At 37.8% G+C, this 22386-nt stretch overlaps 1 protein-coding gene and 1 pseudogene across 6 annotated transcripts in view; one reads left to right on the top strand and one right to left on the bottom strand.

Annotated features, from left to right (window-relative positions):
* The window catches only part of NRG3 (neuregulin 3), a 1213654-nt gene that overhangs the window by 501254 nt on the left and 690014 nt on the right, over window positions 1-22386 (top strand). For all 6 annotated transcript variants that reach the window (XM_011995217.1, XM_011995216.1, XM_011995221.1 and 3 more), the window contains one exon: window positions 15534-15663. In XM_011995217.1, the coding sequence (XP_011850607.1) occupies window positions 15534-15663 (130 nt within the window). The remainder of the gene's footprint in view (window positions 1-15533; window positions 15664-22386) is intronic.
* Window positions 8776-9515, bottom strand: LOC105550325 (annotated as a pseudogene).

Raw genomic sequence — 22386 nt, 5'->3', positions numbered from 1 at the left:
TACAAGAAAAAACATAGAAAGTTTAAGACCTATTATTTGAGGCCGGGCACGGTGGCTCAAGCCTGTAATCCCAGCACTTTGGGAGGCCGAGACGGGCGGATCATGAGGTCAGGAGATCGAGACCATCCTGGCTAAGACGGTGAAACCCCGTCTCTACTAAAAATACAAAAAACTAGCCGGGCGTGATGGCGGGCGCCTGTAGTCCCAGCTACTCAGGAGGCTGAGGCAGGAGAATGGCGTGAACCCGGGAGGCGGAGCTTGCAGTGAGCTGAGATCTGGCCACTGGCACTCCAGCCTGGGCGATAGAGCGAGACTCCGTCTCAAAAAAAAAAAAAAAAAAAAAAAGACCTATTATTTGATAGCACAGCAGGGTGACTATAGTCAATAATAACTTAATTGTACACTTTATATTTAAAGTGTGTAATAGGATTGTTTGTAACAATAAGTATAAATGCTTGAGGAGATGGATACCACATTTGCCATGATGTGATTATTATGCATTGCATACCTGAATCAAAGCATCTCAAGTACCCCACGAATATATACACCTGCTATGTACCCCCCAAAAATTAAAAATAAAAATATTTTTAATAATGGTGTTGGGTAGATGGGTTCCAAGATGAAAGAACTACCAAAAAATGGTGCCTTCTAATTGCTCTTATGTTTATTATTCTGGAGTGATAAATAGAATGTTTGGCAAACAGAAGCTTAAATATGTGTAGCTTAAAAGAGTCCAAAACTCAGCCTGGTTGGAAATGCAGAATATTAAAGAGATTTCTTTATGGAGTTGGGCTTTTTCAGCTTTTCCCTGCCTTTCTATGGATGAAGTGTGAAATAATAAGACTGCTGTGTGGGCCCTCCATAGTTCAGTTTCTCTTCTGTAAAATGAAAATGATATTTATATTGTATTAATAGGTTTATTCCAAGCATTATTATTGCATGCTGACTTCTAAAGTTTCTTTTATCTCAAGGTTGCTGGTTTGAATTGTTAAAACTATAATTCCTAAGGACAGATTTATCTATTTTATATGTATATATCTGTTTTATTTTTATAGATTTAGGGAGTACAAGTGCAGCTTTCTTACATTAATATTTTGCATAGTGGTAGAGTCTGGACTTTTAGTGTATTCATCACCCAAAAAACGATTTGGTAATCCAATAGATAGTTTTTCAACCCTTACCTTCCTCCCATGTTCCCATCTTTTGTAGTCTCCAATGTATATTATTTACTGCTATATGTCCATGTGTACCCATTGTTTAGCTCCAGGTTATAAGTAAGAACATAAAGTATTTTACTGTGTTTCTGAGTTATTTTACTTAGGCTCATTGCCTCCAGTTCCTCTAATCTGTTCTATTGATCTATATCTATTTTTATACCAGTACCATGGTGTTTTGGTTACTAAGCCTTGAGGGTCCTAGATTTCATAAATCTTTTGCCACAAAAGATATGATTTCTTTTTTATGGCTGAGTAGTACTTTATGGTATATGGTATTTCTGGTGTGTGTATGTGTGTATGTTGTGTGTGTGTGTGTATATATATAGAGAGAGAATATGGTAGTTATGTTATATATATGTGTGTATATGTATACACATACCATATATATTATATATATGCACACACACACTCCATTAATAAATACTTAAGGTGATTCCATATCTTTGCTATTGTGAATAGTACTGCCAAAACTATACAAGTACATGTATATTTACTTGTGATATAAATATAAATATACACATGTATATTTACTTGTGATATCTTTTTGATATCATGATTTCTTTCCCATCGGGTATATACTCAGTAGTGGGATTACTGGATCAAATGGTAGTTCTATTTTTAGTTCTTGGATAAATCTCCATACTGTTTTCCATAAAGGTTGTACTAATTTACACTCCCATCAACAACATATTAGCATTCCCTTTTCTCCACATCCTCACAATATCTGTTGTTTTTTGAATTTTTAATATTAACCATACTGGCTGGTGTAAGATGGTATCTCACTGTGGTTTTAATTTGCATTTATCTGATGATTAATGATGTTGAGAATGTTTTTCAAATGTTTATTGGTTGCTTGTATGTTTTCTTTTAAAAAGTGTGTGTTTACATGTTTTGCCCCCTTTTTAATGTAGTTGTTTATTTTTCTTGTTGAGTTATTTGAGTTCCTTGTAGATTCCAGATATTAGCCCTTTGTCAGATGCATAGATTGCAAATATTTTCCCATTCTGTAGGTTGTCTGTTTACTGTGTTGATCATTTATTTTACTGTGTGGAAGCTTTTTAGTTTAATTAACTCTCTCATACACACACACACACACACACACACACACACACACACACACACACATATATATATATATATTGAGATGGAGTCTTGCTCTGTCTCCCAGGCTGGAGTGCAATGGTGTGATCTCAGCTCACTGCAACCTCCGCCTCCTGGATTCACGCCTTTCTCCTGCCTCAGCCTCCCAAGTAGCTGGGACTACAGGTGCCCGCCACCATGCTTGGCTAATTTTTTTGTATTTGTAGTAGAAATGGGATTTCACTGTGTTAGACAGGATGGTGTCAATCTCCTGACCTCGTGATCTGCCTGCCTCGGCCTATATATTTGTTTTTTTGATGTTTGCTTTTGAGGACTTGGTCATAATTTTTTTGCCTAGGCCAATGTTCAGTAAAGTTTTCCTAGGTTTTCTTCTAGGATTTTTACAGTTTTAAGTCTTACATTTAAGTCTTTAATTTCATCTTGAATTAATTTTTGTATATGGTAAGAGATATGGGTATGGTTTCATTCATCAGCATATGGTTATCCAATTTTTCCAGAACCATTTGTTGAACAGAGTGTCCTCTCCCCAGTGTACATTTTTGCTGACTTAGTCAAAGGTCAGTTGGTCACAGGTATGTGGCTTTAACAAATCTAGGGCTCTCAATGCTATAGTAACCAAAACAGTATGGTACTGGAATAAAAAATAGACATATAGATAAATGTTACAGAATGAAGAACTGATAAATGATTTCAATAAAGTTTCAAGATACAAAATCAACATGGAAAAATCTGTGGCACTGCTAAACACCAATAATAATAATCGAGCTGAGAACCAAATCAAGAACTCAATCCCATTTAAAATTGTTACCAAAAAAAAAAAAAAAAAAATACATCGGCATATATTTAATGAAGGAAGTGAAAGATCTCTACAAGGAAAACTACAAAACACTAATCATAGATGACATGAACACGTGGAAAATCACCCCATGCTCATGGATTTGAAGAATCAATATCATTAAAATGACTATACTGCCCAAAGCAATGTACATATTCAATACCATTACATTACATTACCAATGTCATTTTTCACAGGATTAGAAAGAAAAAATCCTAAAATTCATATGGAACCAAAAAAGGGCTTTAATAGTCAAAGCAATCCTAAGCAACTGGAACAAAGCTGGAGGCATCACATGCCTGACTTCAAATTATACTAAAGACAGATTAGACCATGAAAGTAGACCTGATTTATAGCAGTACACTTCATTAATTGTACTGACTGTTAAGAAATTACAATAGTTTTATTCTATGTGGTAAATAACCACGGCTCAAATCCCCCTGAAAATTGTCTCCCTATGCCACCCTGGATGCCTGGGTTCCCAAACCTCCTCAGTGTTAATCCAGAAACAAGAGTTAACATATAGCCCCAGAGGGACCTCCAGGACCCTGCTTCTCTCTAATGGCTGTACAGATTTATTTTGATTAGTCTTCTAATTTTCATATGGCTTATTAAATATTTTGAACGTCACATCCATACATACTTTCCAGATAAGAAATTTGGATGTGGGAGAAAATTCTTCAATAAAGAAACACATTAATTTTCATTTAAAAAACTACTTTATTTTTTACATGAAACCCATGAACATTAAAAAAAAAAAAAAAACCTTGATTATTAGTCAGCTTCAGGTATGTTCACAGAAGTATAGATATGCTTTTCATCATTCATTTCCAAAAACATTATTACAGATTTGGAGCAACAAGATGCTGTTACCTTATCATTCTGAAGTTTTGTGTATGCCTATGATGTTGGTATAAACTTCATTGTTATAACCATTATGATACTTAGTCACAGAAAGGATGGATTAAGCATTTATTGTGTGTCAGGCTTTGTAATAAATTATGGTGATACAGAGATTGATTTGGTAGGTCCCTAAGTTCCCATAATCTAGTTTGAGAAGAGGATGGAGAACGAACATGTAAGCAGTGAAACTGCAATTCAGAATGATCATCACAGTATTAGAGATGAATAGGAAGTGTGCCTGGAGCTCTGAATACTTTCAGCCACTTGTAACCTGAGGAGCTAGGGAAGACTTCAGTACGTGTTTACATTTCACATAAACCTAAAACAATTAGAAAATATTTTTTTAGGCAGAGATATGTAGCTGTGTACAACGTAAAGGGAATAGCACATTTAAGTTCATAGTCTGAAAGTGGCCGTATGTGTGCCAGTACTATTGGAGCTCAAGGAGTGTGAGAGAGATTAGGAAGTGCAGTCCCAGGGAGCCTTCTCTGATGGCTTGTGTGGGGAATTGCTGAATAAGCTAGAAAGTGTTTGTTAATCTTGTGTAATGAAGACCCAATGGAGTTTTTTTTTTTTTTTTTTTTTTTTTTTGAGGCGGAGTCTCGCTCTGTCGCCCAGGCTGGAGTGCAGTGGCCCGATCTCGGCTCACTGCAAGCTCCGCCTCCCGGGTTCCAGCCATTCTCCTGCCTCAGCCTCCCGAGTAGCTGGGACTACAGGCGCCGCCACCACGCCCGGCTAATTTTTTTTTGTATTTTTAGTAGAGACGGGGTTTCATTGTGTTAGCCAGGATGGTCTCGATCTCCTGACCTCGTGATCCGCCCGTCTCGGCCTCCCAAAGTGCTGGGATTACAGGCTTGAGCCACCGCGCCCGGCCCCAATGGAGTTTTTGCCACAAGATGAAGAGAGCTCATGTGTACTCTTGAGGTGGGTGTGTTAACTCTTGAGTAAGTAGTAGAAGCCAGTGTGAGGTACAGGGAGATCAGACAGGAGGCTGTTGCTATGTGTGAGAAACTTTTATCCACTAAAAGTTTCATATAAAGACACATTTGGGAAATAAAGATGTTGTAGAGAATGGAACACCATCCCCATCATGGATAGCGTCCAGATTAATGCTGGAAATCAAATTTCAGTTAGAAAATTGCTTAGGAAACATGTTGTCAGAGGAAGGAGAGCCATGTAATTCAAGTCTATGATGGCATCTCTTTCAAGTTTCCCAATGCACCTGACTCAGAAGATAGAATCAGTCTGTTAGCTGAGATCTCTCTATGCTGGAGAAGCATGAAAAGGGTCCCACGAACATAGACTCAGTTCTCTTTGAAGTTTAAGATCCATCTACAAATGGCCATGTTCTTTTCTTAGCAGAAAGTATTGGGGTTTCTACGTACATGCTGCTCACTGCTCATGTGTAAGTACGGTAAAATTTGAGCAAGTGGAAAATGACCCCGCTGTAATCCAGATCATAATATTTCTAAATAAGCACACACAATAGTCAACCAACCTACTTCATGATTTTTTATGGAATGAGGCAGAGACAAGGCCACTGTACACCCACGTAAAAGTATAAGTATGCACTTCTGACCTATGTGAGGTAAGTGTTTGCTCCTTCTCTGTCAATAGCAAGCCCTACTACAGTCTTCTAGCATATTGGATTTTTAGGCCACTCGGTTAGCAATTGTCTTCACTTCTACATAGCATTCAATCCTTAATGTACTCCTGCTTTTCTTAGTCTATAGAGTAGTTCAAACTCCTAGGGAGACTGTTTTGTTAGAAGGAATGAAGTCTCTATGGGTATACGGAAAATCTCATCTACAATAGATAAAAGTCCATAATTTAGGGTTAGTGTGAGGATATTCATTCAATAAGTATTTATTGAATAACTATTGGATAGCAGGTGATGAGCTAGTTCTTAGGAATACATATATCCACATACATGCACACACACACACACACACACACAGATATAAAACATGTTTGTATTTTCCAGAAACATATGGTTTATGGGATAAACAAATGGAAATAATGAAGGTTATTATTTCTAGTAGCAAGTTTGAGAATATCCCATAGGGTGATGCTCATTTTTGTTAGACTTTGATAAATCATCTCAAAGGCTAGGCTTCCCAGACATGTGTGTTATCTGTGGCTCAAGACTATGAGTAGCAGTCATAGCTCTGATTGAAAGAATGAGAGACAAAGAGCAGACAGAGAGGGGTGTAGTTCTGTGACCTAAATGGTGAAAAGTCCCCAGAGAAGGAAACCTTTACTGGGCAACACTATAGAGAGTTTTGTAGAGAACAGAAATATCCAATGGGAATTTATTTTTTGCTGAAGTTTTTTCTGTCTTATAGTATGTTCTCTGGATGAAATCTGTGGACAACTGTGGGATTGTTGGGGTAAAAGTGGCAACCTGCAGAGCGAAGCATGTGCAAAGGCCTGAGGGGACCTGGGACATTTGAACAATTGCGGCTTGTGTATTGAAAGTGGGGGGCAGTTATTACGTATGAGATGAGGAGTGAGAGACACAGAGGGCTTGGGAAGATTTTGGTCTTCATCGTAAGAGCCTAGATAAGCCATGACATGATTTTCTGAACAGCAGTGACTGATTGCTATGGTTTTTTTTTTTTTTCCCCGCATATATTATGGAAACAGATTTTATTGTAAATAATTCATTTTAGGGTGGCTAGCATGTGCACAGACAGGTCTGTAAGGAATATTCCAGGTAAGATGAGATGGAAAGAAGTAGTAGTTTCAAAAGATATTTAGGAGTTAGAATCAAGAGTATTTGGTGATTGCACATGCAGGATCAAGAGAATGGCTACTAGGTTTCTGGCCTGGACAGTGGGATCAGTGGTGTCACATTAACGGAGACTGGGATTGCTAAAGGAAGAGCAGGTTCGTTGAGGAAGAGCAAGAGTTCCATTTTCTATAAGCAAATTCTGAGGTGCTTTTGGGAGGTCCATCAAGAGGGAAGAGATAGGCAGACTGGAATTCAGGGAAACCTGTGAGCTGGATGTGTAAAATCAAGGTTATTGGCATGTAGATAACAGAGAGGATCATCCACACAGCTGGTTTTCAGAGTTTAGGGTTCATGAGAATGATCTAGAAAGTTTTCTAAAGCAACATCCAGGACCCACCTCCAACGTTTCTGGTGCAGTAGGTCATAGATGGAGTCCATGCTTTACATTTCTAACATACTCACTCAGAGATGGTTCTGATGCTGCTAATTTGAGTACCACCTGGGAATAGCACTCACCTAGAGAATAAATAAATAAAAAAGAAAGAAAGAATGAAAATAAAAATGTGACCTATGGGAAACATTATAACAGAGTCAGTCAAGCTGCATTGGTTTGTGTTCAGAAGCTCCCAGGTAAGAGCCACGAACCCTTGGGTCAATGAAGTAAACAAAGTAAGTAAAGACTCAATCTCTCTATTTGTAAAAATAATAATAATAATAATAATAATAATAATACAAATAGTGCAAATTCATAGTGTTGTTTTAAGGTCAAAAAAGACAGCTAAAGGAAAACACTTAGCATAGTGTTAAGTATATGTTTGGGGTCATTTGAAAGCCAGTCTTTAAGTAATCCAGCATTTAAATATAGATTAGATGATACTAAGTTAGTGCAAGTCAGAGATCAAGAGGAAAATCAAGACTATGTGATAACATAGATTCCAAGGAAAGAAGGGTTTTCACAAAGGCAAGAGTGGTTATGAGTGTCAGTTGCTTTTGAGAATTTCAACAAGATACAGAAAACAACAACAACAAAACAAACAAACAAACAAACAAAAACCACTATTGGATTTAGAGATAACAGTAACATAAAATAGGCCATTTCAGGAAAGTGATGTGGGGTGCAGAGATAGTGTCTGTGAAGCACATAGCACAGAGCCTAGCGTACGCCAAGGGCTCCAGTGACAGTAGATGCTATTATTATTATCATAGTTCAAAGCAGTTTGTAATATGCATGTGTTCGCATGCTGGTTAAAGGAAATATATTCAGTTGAGGATAAACTCTGCAGTTCCCAAAGAAATGCATTTCCATTGAACAAACTATGTCCCATTCAGGTTTAAATAGCTGAAACAGTTTTTAAAAGCAGGATTTCAAACTGCAACGTGGCAGATATGTCATGCAACTTTAACAAGGGCCCTTTCTTCATTTGCTGCAAGAATTAATGGCTCTGGGTTACATCCAGAACTGTCAGTTCTCACAGCAGCCCCACGAATCAATTGAACTTTTAAAATCTTCGCCCTATACTCCCCATTTCTCCCATGCCAGCAAAGTGAACAATTGTCTGATCTTTGGCAGCAGGGAGAAAGCTGTCTTTGCCTCTTGCCAGCTGAGAAATGGTTTGTTTCCCTTTCAAACACCACTGCATTCTTCTTGCAATTTCCCTTTACCATTAAATATTTTATAACTCAGTCTCATGCTAGTGCGCCTTCCTGGGTGCATGATAAATGACAGATTCTACAGAAAATTTTAATATATGGCAGCAGGTTTCATTTACAGTATTCCTACAGAAGAGGCTGCCAGAGTCAACAACCATACTTAAATGACTTCTGGCTTGTAAAGGTAGTTTGCTAATACCAAAAGCTTTTAGATTGCATTGCCAGATTCGTACCTTTTCTTAGAGAATCGTCATATCGTGAACTCTATGGGAGAGGGAAAAAAAAAAAAAAAAAACTGCTTGAGGAATGTGACAGTTTTTTGTTTGTTTGTTTAAAAATAAATCTTACATAGCCTTACATTTTAATTTTTTTCTTTAAGAGGAATGAGTTGTGTACATGGGGTTTAAATGCTTTATAGACAGGGAAGAAAAACTGCGCTGGAACCAACTTATTCATCATCATCTTCATCTTCTTTATCTTTATCTTCTTCATCCTCTTCATCTTCCTCATCTTTCTCCTCTTCCTTCTTTTCCTTGCTTTTTTCAGCCTTGACAACTCCCTTTTTTGCTGCATCAGGCTTTCCTTTAGCTCGATATGCAGCAGTATCCCTTTCGTATTTTGCCTTCAGCTTGGCAGCCTTCTTTTCATAAGGCTGCTTGTCACCTGCAGCAGTGTTATTCCACGTCTCTCCCAGGTTCTTTGCAACATCATCAAAGGGCAGGCCAGGGTGTTCTCCTTTGGTTTTCGGGCGATACTCATAGCAGAACAGGAAAAAGCTCGAAGGAGGCCTTTTGGGTACATTGGGATCCTTGAACTTTTCTGTCTCTCCTTTAGGAGGGATATAGGTTTTCATTTCTCTTTCATAACGGGCCTTGTCCGCCTTTGCCGTATCTTCAAACTTTCCTTTCTCTTTAGCAGACATGCTCTTCCACCTTTCTGAACACTTCTTAGAAAACTCTGAGAAGTTGACTGAAGCATCTGGGTGCTGCTTCTTATGCTCCTCCCAACAAGTTTACACAAAAAATGCATATGATGACATTTTACCTCTCGGCTTCTTAGGATCTCCTTTGCCCATGTGTAGTTATTTTTCTGCACTAAGAATTGAGGCCGCTGCACTTCCGCGGACATAAGAAACGAACTCCTGGAACTCAAGGTCAGCCGGGGTTGGGTTCCTGTTGCTGCACGCGTGGCCCGCCCGAAACCGCTACAAAGTAGCGGCACGTCCGACTGCCCAACTCTAGCGGACAAAGAGGAAATCTGACATTTTTAAGCCAGGAATGTGAAGAGTTTATTTAGGATCTCATCGGAGTCTCAATGTTTTTCTGTTTTTGTGTTTTTTTGTTTTGTTTTGTTTTTGTTTGTTTGTTTTTTGTGGCGGGGAGTGGGGGGTGACCTTGCTTTTCCCATCCGGGATTCCTTTTCCTGTGCCAATTCAATCACACATATTCAAGCCCAGCTCCAATGCCAACACTTTAAGAAATCCTCAGAGATAACTATAGCCTGAATTAAGCTCTCCCTTCCTTTGACTATCTCATACAATTATTATCTGTAATAACCAATTTAGTACTCTTGTTCCTGCAACAAAATATGTGTTCCCACAGTGTGCTGCATGGTGCCGGCAACCCAGAAACCTCCATAAGTAATATTCAGGTTGAACTCAGTACTTAAGGGGGAAACCAGTCATCGTTTTAATTCATTAATAAATTAACTTTAATTGCAAAATCTGTGGGGATTTCTGTCTTCCAACCCAACATTTTCTTCCCTTTTGCCTTTAATGAATTCACCACCACCACCTCTCACTGTGCATTTAATTACTGTACTGATTACTTACTATGTATGCTACATGATGTGGAAAGGATAGAGAACTTAAAAACAAAGCACTCCCTGACCTGCCTGGGGATAGAGACCGAAACGTATAAAAACATAAGAAAACACATAAACTACATATAACAAGTGCCAGATGAGTGATCCAGATAATTGCACAGTTCCTGTGGCCCCAAGTGATGGGGTACTATTTCTAATGTCAGCAGTAGTACTTCCTTAAACTGATCCCTAGACCTTGGTCATGGTGCTTGGAAAACGCTTTCTCAGCACCATCTCTGCTCATCTTAATCCTAACACTCCTTTATTCTTCCTGTCCCTCTTTTCTGGAAAATCCTTTCCAATTGTTTTGCTTTGTCTTCTCCTCCTTTGTCCTCCATGCTGCTGAGCTGATTTTTCCCTCCTTTAATGAAATTCTATGCTCTTTCCCTAAGTTGTTTTGGAGCCCTTCTTATATCCTAACTTAATTCGCTTCCCAGATATTTTTAAAAGAGAGTTTTTGTTCACTATAACCCTTTTTTTTTTTTTTTTTCTGTTTTGAGACAGGGCCTCACTCAGCCCTGCCTCAAACAGGCTGGGGTGCAGTGGCACAATACCAGTTCACTGCAACCTCGACCTCCTGGGCTCAGGTGATCCTCCCACCTCAGCCTTCTGAGTAGCTGGGGTCACAGGCATGTGCCACCATGCTCGACTAATTTATTATTATTATTGCTATTTGTATAGATGGGGTCCCCCTATGTTGTCCTGGCTGGTCACAGACTCCTGGATTCAAGTGATCCTCCTACCTTGGTCCCTGTAGTTCTGAGATACAGATGTGAGCCAGAGTGCCCGGCCTATGATACCACTTTTTAACACCAACAAGTAGAAAAAGGCTATATAGAAAAAGTTGTCCTCTTTTTTTTTTTTTTTTTTTTTTTTTTTTAAGACGGAGTTTCCCTCTTGTTGCCCGGGCCGGAGTGCAATGGTGCAGTCTCGGCCCACTGCAACCTCCACCTCATGGGTTCAAGTGATTCTCCTGCCTCAGCCTTGAAGGAGCTGGGAATACAGGTACCTGCCATCATGCCTGGCTAATTTTTTGTATTTTTAGTAGAGACAGGGTTTCACCGTGTTGGCCAGGCTGGTCTGGAACTCCTGACCTCAGGTGATCCACCCACCTTGGCCTCCCAAAGTGCTGGGATTATGAGTGTGAGCCACCACGCCCGGCCAAAGTTTCTATCTATGTAATACTATATAGATAAATACCTATTCTGTGCCTCTCTGTGTCAAGCCTTCCATAAGCCCGTGGATTAAAGATGTGAAGACTTCTCTGCTCCATGGAAGCAAGCTCATGGTCCAGTCATATGGGAGCTTCAGAAGCTGATGAACGTGGAGAGAATGACGTCTGATAGCAGGGCCCACTCTGGAATAAGGCAACATAAAGAAAGCCTTGAAATACAAATTGGAATTCACAGGAACATTAGGCCCCTCTTGTTTACTTACAGGAATCTTCATCCATATAATTGTTTTGAAGGCAATAGCTCTATAACAAATTATTTACCAAATTACATTCCTAGAAACAGAAGTTTGATTAAGTACATGCCAAAATAGTACCATATAGTATATAGCCAGCTTAGTGTATTGGACTGTCTTAAAAGTGGCATAGCTTTAAAAAATATAAACAAGCTTCCGAAAGTATTGAATTTGCTCACAGATGAGAGTTTTATATCTGATTACAGAGATACACCAAGGTTGTTTAGGGTCATAACTTTTATAGTTTGGCATTAGATCTTATCCACGTTCTCTTTCTCACAAATGTTCCATGTTCCTTCTTCAGAATAAAACACTCAGCTGGATACATTAGAGCACACTATGCCACCTTAGGGCACAGAAGGAAAATAATGAATTGCACCTTAGAGGCTTTTTTTTTGGCTCATTCTTATTTATGTTGTATTTTATGTGTTTTGTAGTATATCTTATATGTTGAAAATTAAATAGATGTATGAATACATACATGCACTTTAATCAGATGTACCAATGTAGGAAGATATCATCCAAAATTATTAGCATCTCTTTATTAGGCTTTGTTTGGCTGTAAGTAATAGAAAACCTGAATAAGAGTGACTTAGACATAGTATGCTTATTATTCATTCAACAAAAATCTAGGTAGGTGGTCTTAGAGTTAGCATAGCAACCTTCTGATTTTATTAAGGGTCCAGAATTTGCCTATATTTCCATACACATCTTTTGCATGACTTTCAAGAATAAAATTTCACCTGATGATGAATTACACTTACCCTACCCAATGCCTCTGTGATTTCAGGTGATAATACTATATAGATAACATATAGTAAAATGCTTAGGTACATTTTAAGGTTTCAAATGTATTGATAATTGCAGTTATTTACTTAAAGAATGATCATACCCAATGTTTTGTTATTGTTCATTATATTGTCATTTAAAAGTTATAATAATGGTGTTTTCTTTGAATTCAGTAAAGTCATTGTGAAGGTTAAGCATGAGTATTTTAAATTAATTTGGGGATTCTTTAAGCTGTGGAAACGGAAAGCCTCAGTACATGTTAAGCCTGATATCTGAGCTTTCCCACCCCAGACTTTTGCAGAGCCATTTACTTGGGTCTCTGATCCTCTGTAATGTGCTGATAGATGATAACATGATGGAGAAATCGGTTGGTAGAATGGGGCGGTAACCACTAGAGACAGCAGTTGTCAGATGGAAATTAATTGATTGTAATTGGTTTGCCATTGTATTGCACTTGAAGTCTGTAGCTTGTTAAAACCACTGATTATAAAATAAGGATCTCACTTTTTATGCTGTAGATTATGTTAATGAAAAGCTGTTCTTAGAAGCATGATCAGTGAATATCAATAAATGGATAATAAGAAATTAAAGGAAAAGTTAACTAACTGATCATGAGTTAATATACTTCAGCAGCCAGAGTAGCAGTCAACTGTGCACGGTTTCGTATTGAATTTTTTGCTCGGAGCTCTTGAATTTTAAATATTTCCCATAGAGAGATTGATTCTGTGTGACTGTTTATCACATACTGTCTTGAATAACAGATCCTTACTGTAGAGAATCTCCTGCAAGATGGAAAATGTGTGTGTTTTGCAGAGCCTTTATTTTGTGCCAAAGTATTAACAAGCAGATATTTTGAAGTGGAAAACATAAGTTCCCATTGCAACACCAATAGTGGTTTATTTCAGTGCTCATGGAATACGAGTAACATATGTGTGAGGATCTGTGTGAATCTGAAGGCCTTGCTTTTGCAATCTTTATCAATATTACAAAAAGTATACTAAAATGGTAACATAAATGTTAAATTATATTTCACTTTTTGCTGTACAAAATGCATTAACTTTTGTAAAATTGTAATGAGGTTTTTAATTACAGCTTTCATTTCTAGCATTTAATTATTGATGTTAGAGAGATCAGATATTTTGAAGATATTTTTATGAGCACCAATTCTTATCAAGCCTCCATGCTGGCCCTCAAGGACATTACATAGGAAAAGAACTGATAAAACAAAGAAAGAATTACTTGCAGTTTTGAATGCAGTGAGGAAAGTGATAAGAGGCACTGGGAGGCACATGATGAGATCATCTAAATTCTGAGGATTTCTGGGTGTCCTCAACAAAGAATGAAGGTCTGGGAAGAAGGAGCAGTGTGACAGTTCTTGGTATTTTGAGAAAATAGAATGATAGTTGAAAATTAAGTTGCATAAAGTTTTAGAATGCAAGAAGAGACCATCAGACAGATAAACATATAGATGGCCCATGCCTTGGTTTGCCCTACTATGGATTTTAAAGTTATTCCCACAGGAGAGCCCCATGAGGATTTTTAGATGTGGGAGAGATAGGGATGAGTTTCCTTTTAAAATGATCACTCACCATCAGTTGTGACGATAATCAGGGAAGAAGCTCATTGTGACCTTCATTTACTGTCTTAGTTCATTTTCTGTTGCTTTAACTGAATACCTGAAGCTGGGCAATTTACAAAGAAAATACATTTATTTCTTGCAGTTTTGGAGTCTGGGCAGTCCAAGGTCAAGGGGCTGCATCTGCTGAGGGCATTCTTGCTGGTGAGGACTCTCTGCAAGCCCTGAGGCAGTGCAGGGCATCGCATGGATGGGGGCAAGAGAATGTCAGCTCAGTCCTTCTTTCTCTTCTTAAACAGCCAACAGTTCCATCATGGGGGCCTCACCGTGATGACTTTATCTATTCCTAATTACCTCCCAAAGGCCCCATCTTCAAATATCATCAACATAAAAATTTAAGGATTACGTTTCCAACACATGGAATTTAGGAGACACATTCAAACAAGGGCGGTTAATAAGCTGGTATAATATCCTGTGCTGTTGAATATTATTATTAATCTAAATATCTGTAAAGGAAATTAAAAGCTTAAGCGCTGAATAATTTTTTCTTCTTTGACTTTTTAAGTATATTTTTTGTTGAATGTTATGGTGGAATTGGTGCTAATAGTTAGTTGCTTAAAGCTCTGTAATTAGAATAATGTCTACATGTGGTAATAGAGTCTGTATCTTGTAGATAGCACATATTTATGGTTAGTCTCGTATTTGGGATGCAGATATTGATGTATAACTTAATTTGAAAATGTATGTAATTACGATTTTAAAAATGCATGTTTAAGATAATGCTAAAAAATGACAATAATTGGTCCTGTTAAATATTTACCAGAAACATTCTTCATATTTGAGAATCTGGTTCAGGATTTAGAGCATTTGCATTTTAATTACATAATAAAAGGAGAAAGTGAAAGAATAATTGGCTTAGCTATTAGCCAATTATAGCTGTAACTAAAAAAAAATCCCCCAAACTGACATTGGATTCCACAGAAGAGTCACAATATACATTGATCAGATGTTTAATTATATTTGGCAGCAATAAAGGGAAGGGAATGTTGTTTCAATCCTTCATACAACATGTTTGTTAAAACTAAAATTAACGAGGGTGGATTTGGGGTGTGTTTGACTCAGGATCGTTGAGCTTTTAGTGTTTACGTGTCCTCAAATGGGGCTTCTCCAGAGTGACTCCAATAGTTAAAATTTAGTGGAGAAATAAGACAATTGAATACAGTGGTTACAGCCAGCTGCATTTGGTCAGTACCATGGAGGGTTGGAGCTGTCTGTCTAGAGTCCCAGAGGTCAGAGCCCATGAGAAGGCCTCCGTACAGAGATCCAGGGCCAGTGGCAGGAGTTGTTGGTGTCAGAATGTACTGCTGACAGCATTTCCCTCTGTGCTTTCCCTGACAGATACGACGACATATTCCACAGAGCGATCCGAGCATTTCAAACCCTGCCGAGACAAGGACCTCGCATACTGTCTCAACGATGGCGAGTGCTTTGTGATCGAAACCCTGACCGGATCCCATAAACACTGTCGGTAAGCCACTGAGGACACTGGTGGAAAGGGCAGGCTCTCTGTAAGGCCTGGGGGTGGAGGGTGCTGGCAGCATTTGTAATGTGTCATGTCCGGGATACACACAGTCCCACCGTTTGAATAGCAGAATTGGGAGTTTTAATTTGGAAAGGGCAAGGCTGCTGTCTCTTTAACAGTTGAAGAAGACAAGACGGAAACAAAGTAGTCATGGTTTAAGTTTTACCTGACTAAGCAAACGAAGATGTACCTTTAGATCTGCAAAGTTAATGGAAATAATTATTTACACACTTTAGCAGAGTATATTTATGATGTGGAACTTAGGCATATATCCTAGGACTCAGAAATAATCGGTTCTTGAGAACCTGCTGACTGTGGCAGGAGAAGCAAACTGCTCATCTAAGATCTAGAATCTCCGTGTTTATTTGTGAACAAACCCCAGAGACTTTAACTGTGTCCAGAGAAAACTGCATTTTATTTTGTTTCTGCCCTCCTTTATTAATTTCAATACTTTCTCTTAACACCTCTGATGAAACACTCTCCAGCAAGAAGTTGTAAATGAAATAGCAGTCCTGTTATAGTCTAAGTAGAGAACTACTTGGGGAAAACTCCCAGTAGAGATCAGGAAGGTGTTTAATTGGTTTTTAGAGACATAAGTTATGTAACTGCTAAAAGTAAAAACAAAGGGGGATAAAGAGTGCACTTATAGACACTGCAGCTTTAAGACTCCATAGAAGAATCAAATTAACATCTGAAAAATATCTCTTACCAAGTTTTCACTTCAAGTATTACCCTGGTAATTTGTTTTTCTTGGCAATTGGATATGCATCGGTGATCATAGATATCCACACCCCTTTTCTTCTCTTTATTTGCTTTTCTCATATGACACAGTCATTAAAGTAATTATTCGAAATCATGAGGCATGGAAAATTATGACTTTTGTCTATTGCTGTTATAATAAAACTCGATTCCCATGTTGTTTCACTAAGATGATGTAGAGAAATGTATCGTATAGTTACAAACTTAGAACATACCATGCCGGCAGAAGCTGCCTGGATCCAAGAGCCAGGTTTAGTCCACAGGGATGATGTATTGCCACACTGAGCAATGGCACAGGTTTGGAAGAACAGATACATGATATGGTAGGAGGGCTCTGTAAAAGTTACCGTATGTCCTGTGTCAGGACAAATAGAACTGTGACCTTTCCTCACCCCTGACATGTGGTGTTCATATATGACTTTGGCAGTGCCACTGCATTTACCCGAGTTGCAAAATTTGCACCCTATTCCTATGCTCTGCAAACCTGGGTTGGGGAAGAAGGGGAGTGGGGATTGTTTCTCTCCATACTACTCCTCTCTCATATTTTTTTGTGACTGTGCACGTATGGACACGAAGCACACAAGTGATATTAAGACCTTAAGGGAAAATCCAGGAATGCACTACTCCTTCAAAGTGTGATGTGCATGCAAGCCCTTTTACATCCTCAACCATGTTACAGTTACCTTGGTCAATCTAATGAGATTATCATTTGGAAGTGGGCAATGCAATCAATTATGTTTGAATTTGTAATCATTTGAAGAAGAGATGAATCAGAAGCACTGGCTAAAGCAGTAGTTTTCTTTGATGGTGTTTTCCCCGGAGGAAGAATTGGATCAGGTCCCACCACAGTATGCAGGCTGAGATGATTCATCTTTTCCAAAACTGAGACTATTGGGAGAACAAAGTAATTCTTCTTTTCCGTCGTTTGACCATGCTGTATATTTCATTACTTCATGAGTGTGTTAATTTGCTAGGACTGCGGTAACATTGTGCTACAGACTGGGTGGCTTCACTATGGAAATTTATTTTCTCACAGTCCCGGAGGTCAGAAGTCCAACATAAAGGTGTCAGCAGAGTTGATTCCTTTTGAGTCCTCTCTCCTTGGCTTATAGACGGTCAAGGAGATGTATCTTATCATGTTTCCTCTGTAGGTGTTTGTGTTCGGAGTTGATTCCTTTTCAGGCGTCTCTCCTTGGCCTGTAGATGGTCGAGGAGATGTATCTTCTCATCATGTTTCCTCTGTAGGTGTGTGTGTTCCAAATTTCCTCTAAGGACATCAGCCATATTAGATTGGAGCACATCCTCATGACCTTATTTTAACTTCATTACTTCTGTAAAGACCTTTCTCCAAATATGATCACATTCTGAGGAACTGGAGTTTACTTCATGTAGGGATTTTAATTTTTGTAGATAAATTCAGTCCATAACAATGAATCTCATGTCCATAAAAGAAAAATCCTTTGCTTTTATGCATATGCATGTACATCTCTAATTTTTGTAACACACATAAGCAGATATATATCTATAGTTGAAATGAAATGATGTACATATTTAATAATTTTGGCCTTCTGTCTTCATATTTCATGCATATTTCAGTACAGACAGCCTGTTATTTAACATAGACTCACAACATAGCTAATCATGACAAAAGACTAGCCTAAGACAAAATTGGAACTCGAGTAGGTTAATAGATGCCTATAAATCTCCTACTAGTGTGTATGAATAAATCACACATCACATGTGCCTGCTATTCATCTCTCAAGCTTTGCTGTGAATAAAAGGCTTACATTTGTTCCTGCATCAGCCACTTCTAAAAATTCCAACGTAGTTATTAATAATGTGCCATTTTGTACAGCACTCTATTTAAGTAGTATGTTTCAGTCATTCTCCTATTCAACAAATGTTTACTGAGCACCTCCTATCACGAAGATACTGTTGAATAAATACAGAAATGAATTTAAAAATTAAATGGCATAGTGCTTCATAATGTGTTTGGAGTAAGAAAAATACTTCATCGTTAGGAAATTTTAAAAAGCAAAATACTTCAGAGTGACTGACATACTACAAGGAGTATCTTTATGTCATAGTAGTTACTGGATTTTGTTTCAAGTTAGATAAGATGCCATTTAATAGATCTGAGCGGCAGTGTAAAGGCTTGTGTGTGACCCTAGCTGTTTCAATAGTTTATTTTTATATGTCTCAAAAGATTAGACATTTAAATGTGAAAGAAATTAAAATTATATTTCTTGGATTAAAAAAAAATTGTAATCCTATAATAAACTGCATCAAATAGTTTTCTATGTTGTGAAAATAGACCATGCTCTGACACATTTCTGTTTTCTTCTCAAGGAACAATAGGTGCACAATTACCAAACTATTTGTGATAGAAATCCTGAAAGTACATGCTCAGAAAAAATAAATAAATAAATAAAAATAAAAAAAATAAAAAAAAGACAATAATGATCCCAGAAAAGGGAGGTGTTGAAAGTGGGGGACACGTTTGTTTCTTTGTAATTTTGTTATTCCAGTTCTTCAAGAAACATTTGTGGTACCAGTACTTAGAAATTATAAAGCAATTTAATTTAAAAAAAAAAAAAACAACTTGACAGAAGGATTTTTTTTTTTTTTTTTTTTTTTTTTTTTTTTTTTTTTTTTTAAGAGACGGAGTCTCCCTCTGTAACCTGGCCAGAGTGCAGTGGCAGGATCTCGGCTCACTGCAAACTCCACCTCCTGAGTTCAAGTCATTCTCCTGCCTCAGCCTCCCACCATGCCCAGCTAATTTTTGTATTTTTAGTAGAGATGGGGTTTCACCATGTTAGCCAAGATGGTCTCAATCTCCTGACCTTATGATCCACCCGCCTCGGCCTCCCAAAGTGCTGGGATTACAGGCGTGAGCCACCACGCCTGGCCGTATTTTTAAAGAACAAGAAATAGAGAAAATAGATTTTCCTAAATTCAAAATGTAATGTGTATCTATCTATATATATGTATGTGTGTGTGTGTATGTATATATTTATTTTTCTGAGAGGAAGGCTTGCTCTGTCACTCAGGTTGGAGTACAGTGGTGTGATCTTGGATCACTGCAACCTCAATCTCCTGAGCTCAGGCCATTCTCCCTACACAGCCTCCTGAGTAGCTGGGACTACAGGCACTCACCACCATGCACAGATAATTTCTGTATTTTTTTATTTTTTATTTTTTTTGTAGAGATGGGGCCTCACTAGGTTGTCCAGGCTGGTCCCCAACTCCTGGCCTCAAGTGATCCTGCTGCCTTGGCTTCCTAAAATGTTGGGATTACAGGTGTGAGTTACTACAGCCAGCCTCAAAATATAAATCCACAGACCATCCACAGGCTAATTAGTGAAAACAGATTGTGGTATATTGTGAGACTTAGTATAGAACAAGGATTGATTCATAAACCAGAGGAAAATGAGGGAACGATTTTTCAATTAATGATTGACTATCAGGTAAATAGTATCAGAAGTGTATGTTGACCCCTCTTTCTATACCAAAAGTATACTAATGATTTCAAAAGTTAATGTAATAAACAAATAAAGCCTAAGGAAAATAATAAATAAAATTACGTATTTATTTATGTCAGCAATTGTAAGGACCTTGTGAGCAAATAAAAGCAATGGAAGGCGAAAATTAACAACTTTGACACAGCGTTGTTTTTTATCTGAATATCATAAATCAGAAACAAAATTAAAAGACAAGCTATGAGGAAACCGAATAACAAAGAGGGCAAAGAATTAAAACCCCAAAGAAGTCACGTAGATCAAGGGGTAACATTAAAATAAAATCTCAATAGGGAAATGGACAAAGGGGAGGAACATAATCTTCCTAAAGAGAAATACAGATAAGCAGCAAACAAATATTCTCAGCCTCACAGAGAAATGCAAATTAGGTATTTTTTTCCCTATCCTTTATTTAAAGATTTTTAAAAGTGACTACTGTACCCAGTTTGGCAAGGGGGCTGTGAAAACACGTGTCCTCAAATGCTACTTGAGGGAGTGCAGTTTGTTAAATATATTTTTTGTAAGTAATATTTTAGTATGTTTTAAAAGCCTTAGAATGTTTCTTTTCTTTCTTTTTTTTTTTTTTTTGAGATGGAGTCTCCTCTGTCGCCCAGGCTGGAGTGCAGTGGCGCCATCTCGGCTCACTGCAAGCTCCACCTCCTGGGTTCACGCCATTCTCCTGCCTCAGCCTCCCGAGTAGCTGGGACTACAGGCACCTGCCACCATGCCCAGCAAATTTTTTGTAATTTTTTAGTAGAGACAGGGTTTCACTGTGTTAGCCAGGATGGTCTCAATCTCCTGACCTCATGATCCACCCGCCTCAGCCTCCCAGAGTGCTGGGATTACAGGCATAAGTGTCCAACCCACATACACGCTTGTGAAGATTTACTTGTAGGGATGTTCACCACATTTTTATCTGTAATAGCAAAAATTTTTAACAAGTCTGAAATTATGAATTTAAATGTCTATATAAATTAGAATATGTTTGTACATTGGATGAATTTTCATAGTATTTTGAGGATATCCAATGGTCACTATGTCATGTTAGGTATAAAAATTTAATATGAAATTGCAAACTTGAACATACAGTAGAATCCTAATTCTGGAAAAAAAAAAAATCTAAAAAGGTTGATAGTTTACAACTATTTGCTTCTTTCAACTTTGTGAATTTTCTAAGGTCTCTATATTATATAAATGAAATATATGTAATATATATTTCATTTATGTGACACCTGGTTAAGACAGTTGACTCCTGCCTCTAGTCTTTCCATTAAGAAATATGGATAGTGTCCCTGTCTCTGTAAAAGCATTGTAATTCACTATTATTAAGCTGATAAGAGAACTTCAAGTGCTTTCAGATTAAGCACTACTAAGTCTATTTGAATGTGTCTGCTCCTTTTATTAATAATGCATTGGTACTTTTTATAATAATTCTCATGTTGAAGTCATGTTTTGAAAACATTAAAAACATTGGATTTAATAAAAGATAAATACACCCTATAGAAACGAAGCTGGATAAAGAAGGAAAACAAGTCACCAGAAACACTTTGAATCAAAATATTCTGAATAAAATCAGAATATTCTATGATCTTTTCATTTTTATGCCATTTCTAGAAATTTAAAAAATTTTGACAATGGTGCTATGTATAATATATTGCACTAGAGTGAAAAGAGGTAGCCATTGTAATAGAAGAGATTGCTACTACACATTTGAATGGACCAAATGTGTTTTAAGGCCAAATTCAAGTAAAAAGGATGTGTCTCTTCTGAATTGAAGCTCATTAAATGTTTCACCAGCCTTCCTGCAAAAAATGGATTTTCAAAACTTTGGAAAGGATAGCATTTGAGCAGAATTTGACCTCTACTGACCATTTTGGAAATCAGCCAAGCAATTCACTTGAAGATATTTGAAGCACTTGAAATATGGAATTGCTGGAAAAAGAATAAGGCAGCCCAATAGCAACCATTGCCCAGGGTGATACTTTGGTAACAGGACTGATGGCCTGTGTCACAATCTGACATGCTGATAGGAGTTGGGGAGTGAGGGCAGCCATTGAGAAAGGGGAAGGGAACCCTAAGAGTAGTGTTTTCTCCCTATTATGACTGGCTCTCTCTGAGTTGGTTTTGAAATAAAAGCTTCCATTTTTAAGAGAATTGATTGGTCATTGTGTAACGACATTTCTACAATATAATAGGACCATCCCAGTTAGTGCTTTCCTCTGTCACTTTGGAGGTCCATTAGCTCTTCCATTCAGTGAGGGTCCTCTTTATCAAATGGTTCTCCAGTAAGTGCTCTGAGAGCAGCAGCTAATGATTCCCTGTGGTTGAAGCAAGTCAGAATGAAAATGGAGTTTTGGCACACATCCCTGAACTCCATCAACAGGAGGGAATG

This window comes from Mandrillus leucophaeus, unplaced genomic scaffold (genome assembly GCF_000951045.1).
Source record: "Mandrillus leucophaeus isolate KB7577 unplaced genomic scaffold, Mleu.le_1.0 Scaffold478, whole genome shotgun sequence".
NCBI classification, from domain to species: Eukaryota; Metazoa; Chordata; class Mammalia; order Primates; family Cercopithecidae; genus Mandrillus; species Mandrillus leucophaeus.
The sequence above is the reverse complement of the archived record's forward strand: the minus strand, read 5'-3'. Positions and strand labels throughout refer to the sequence as shown.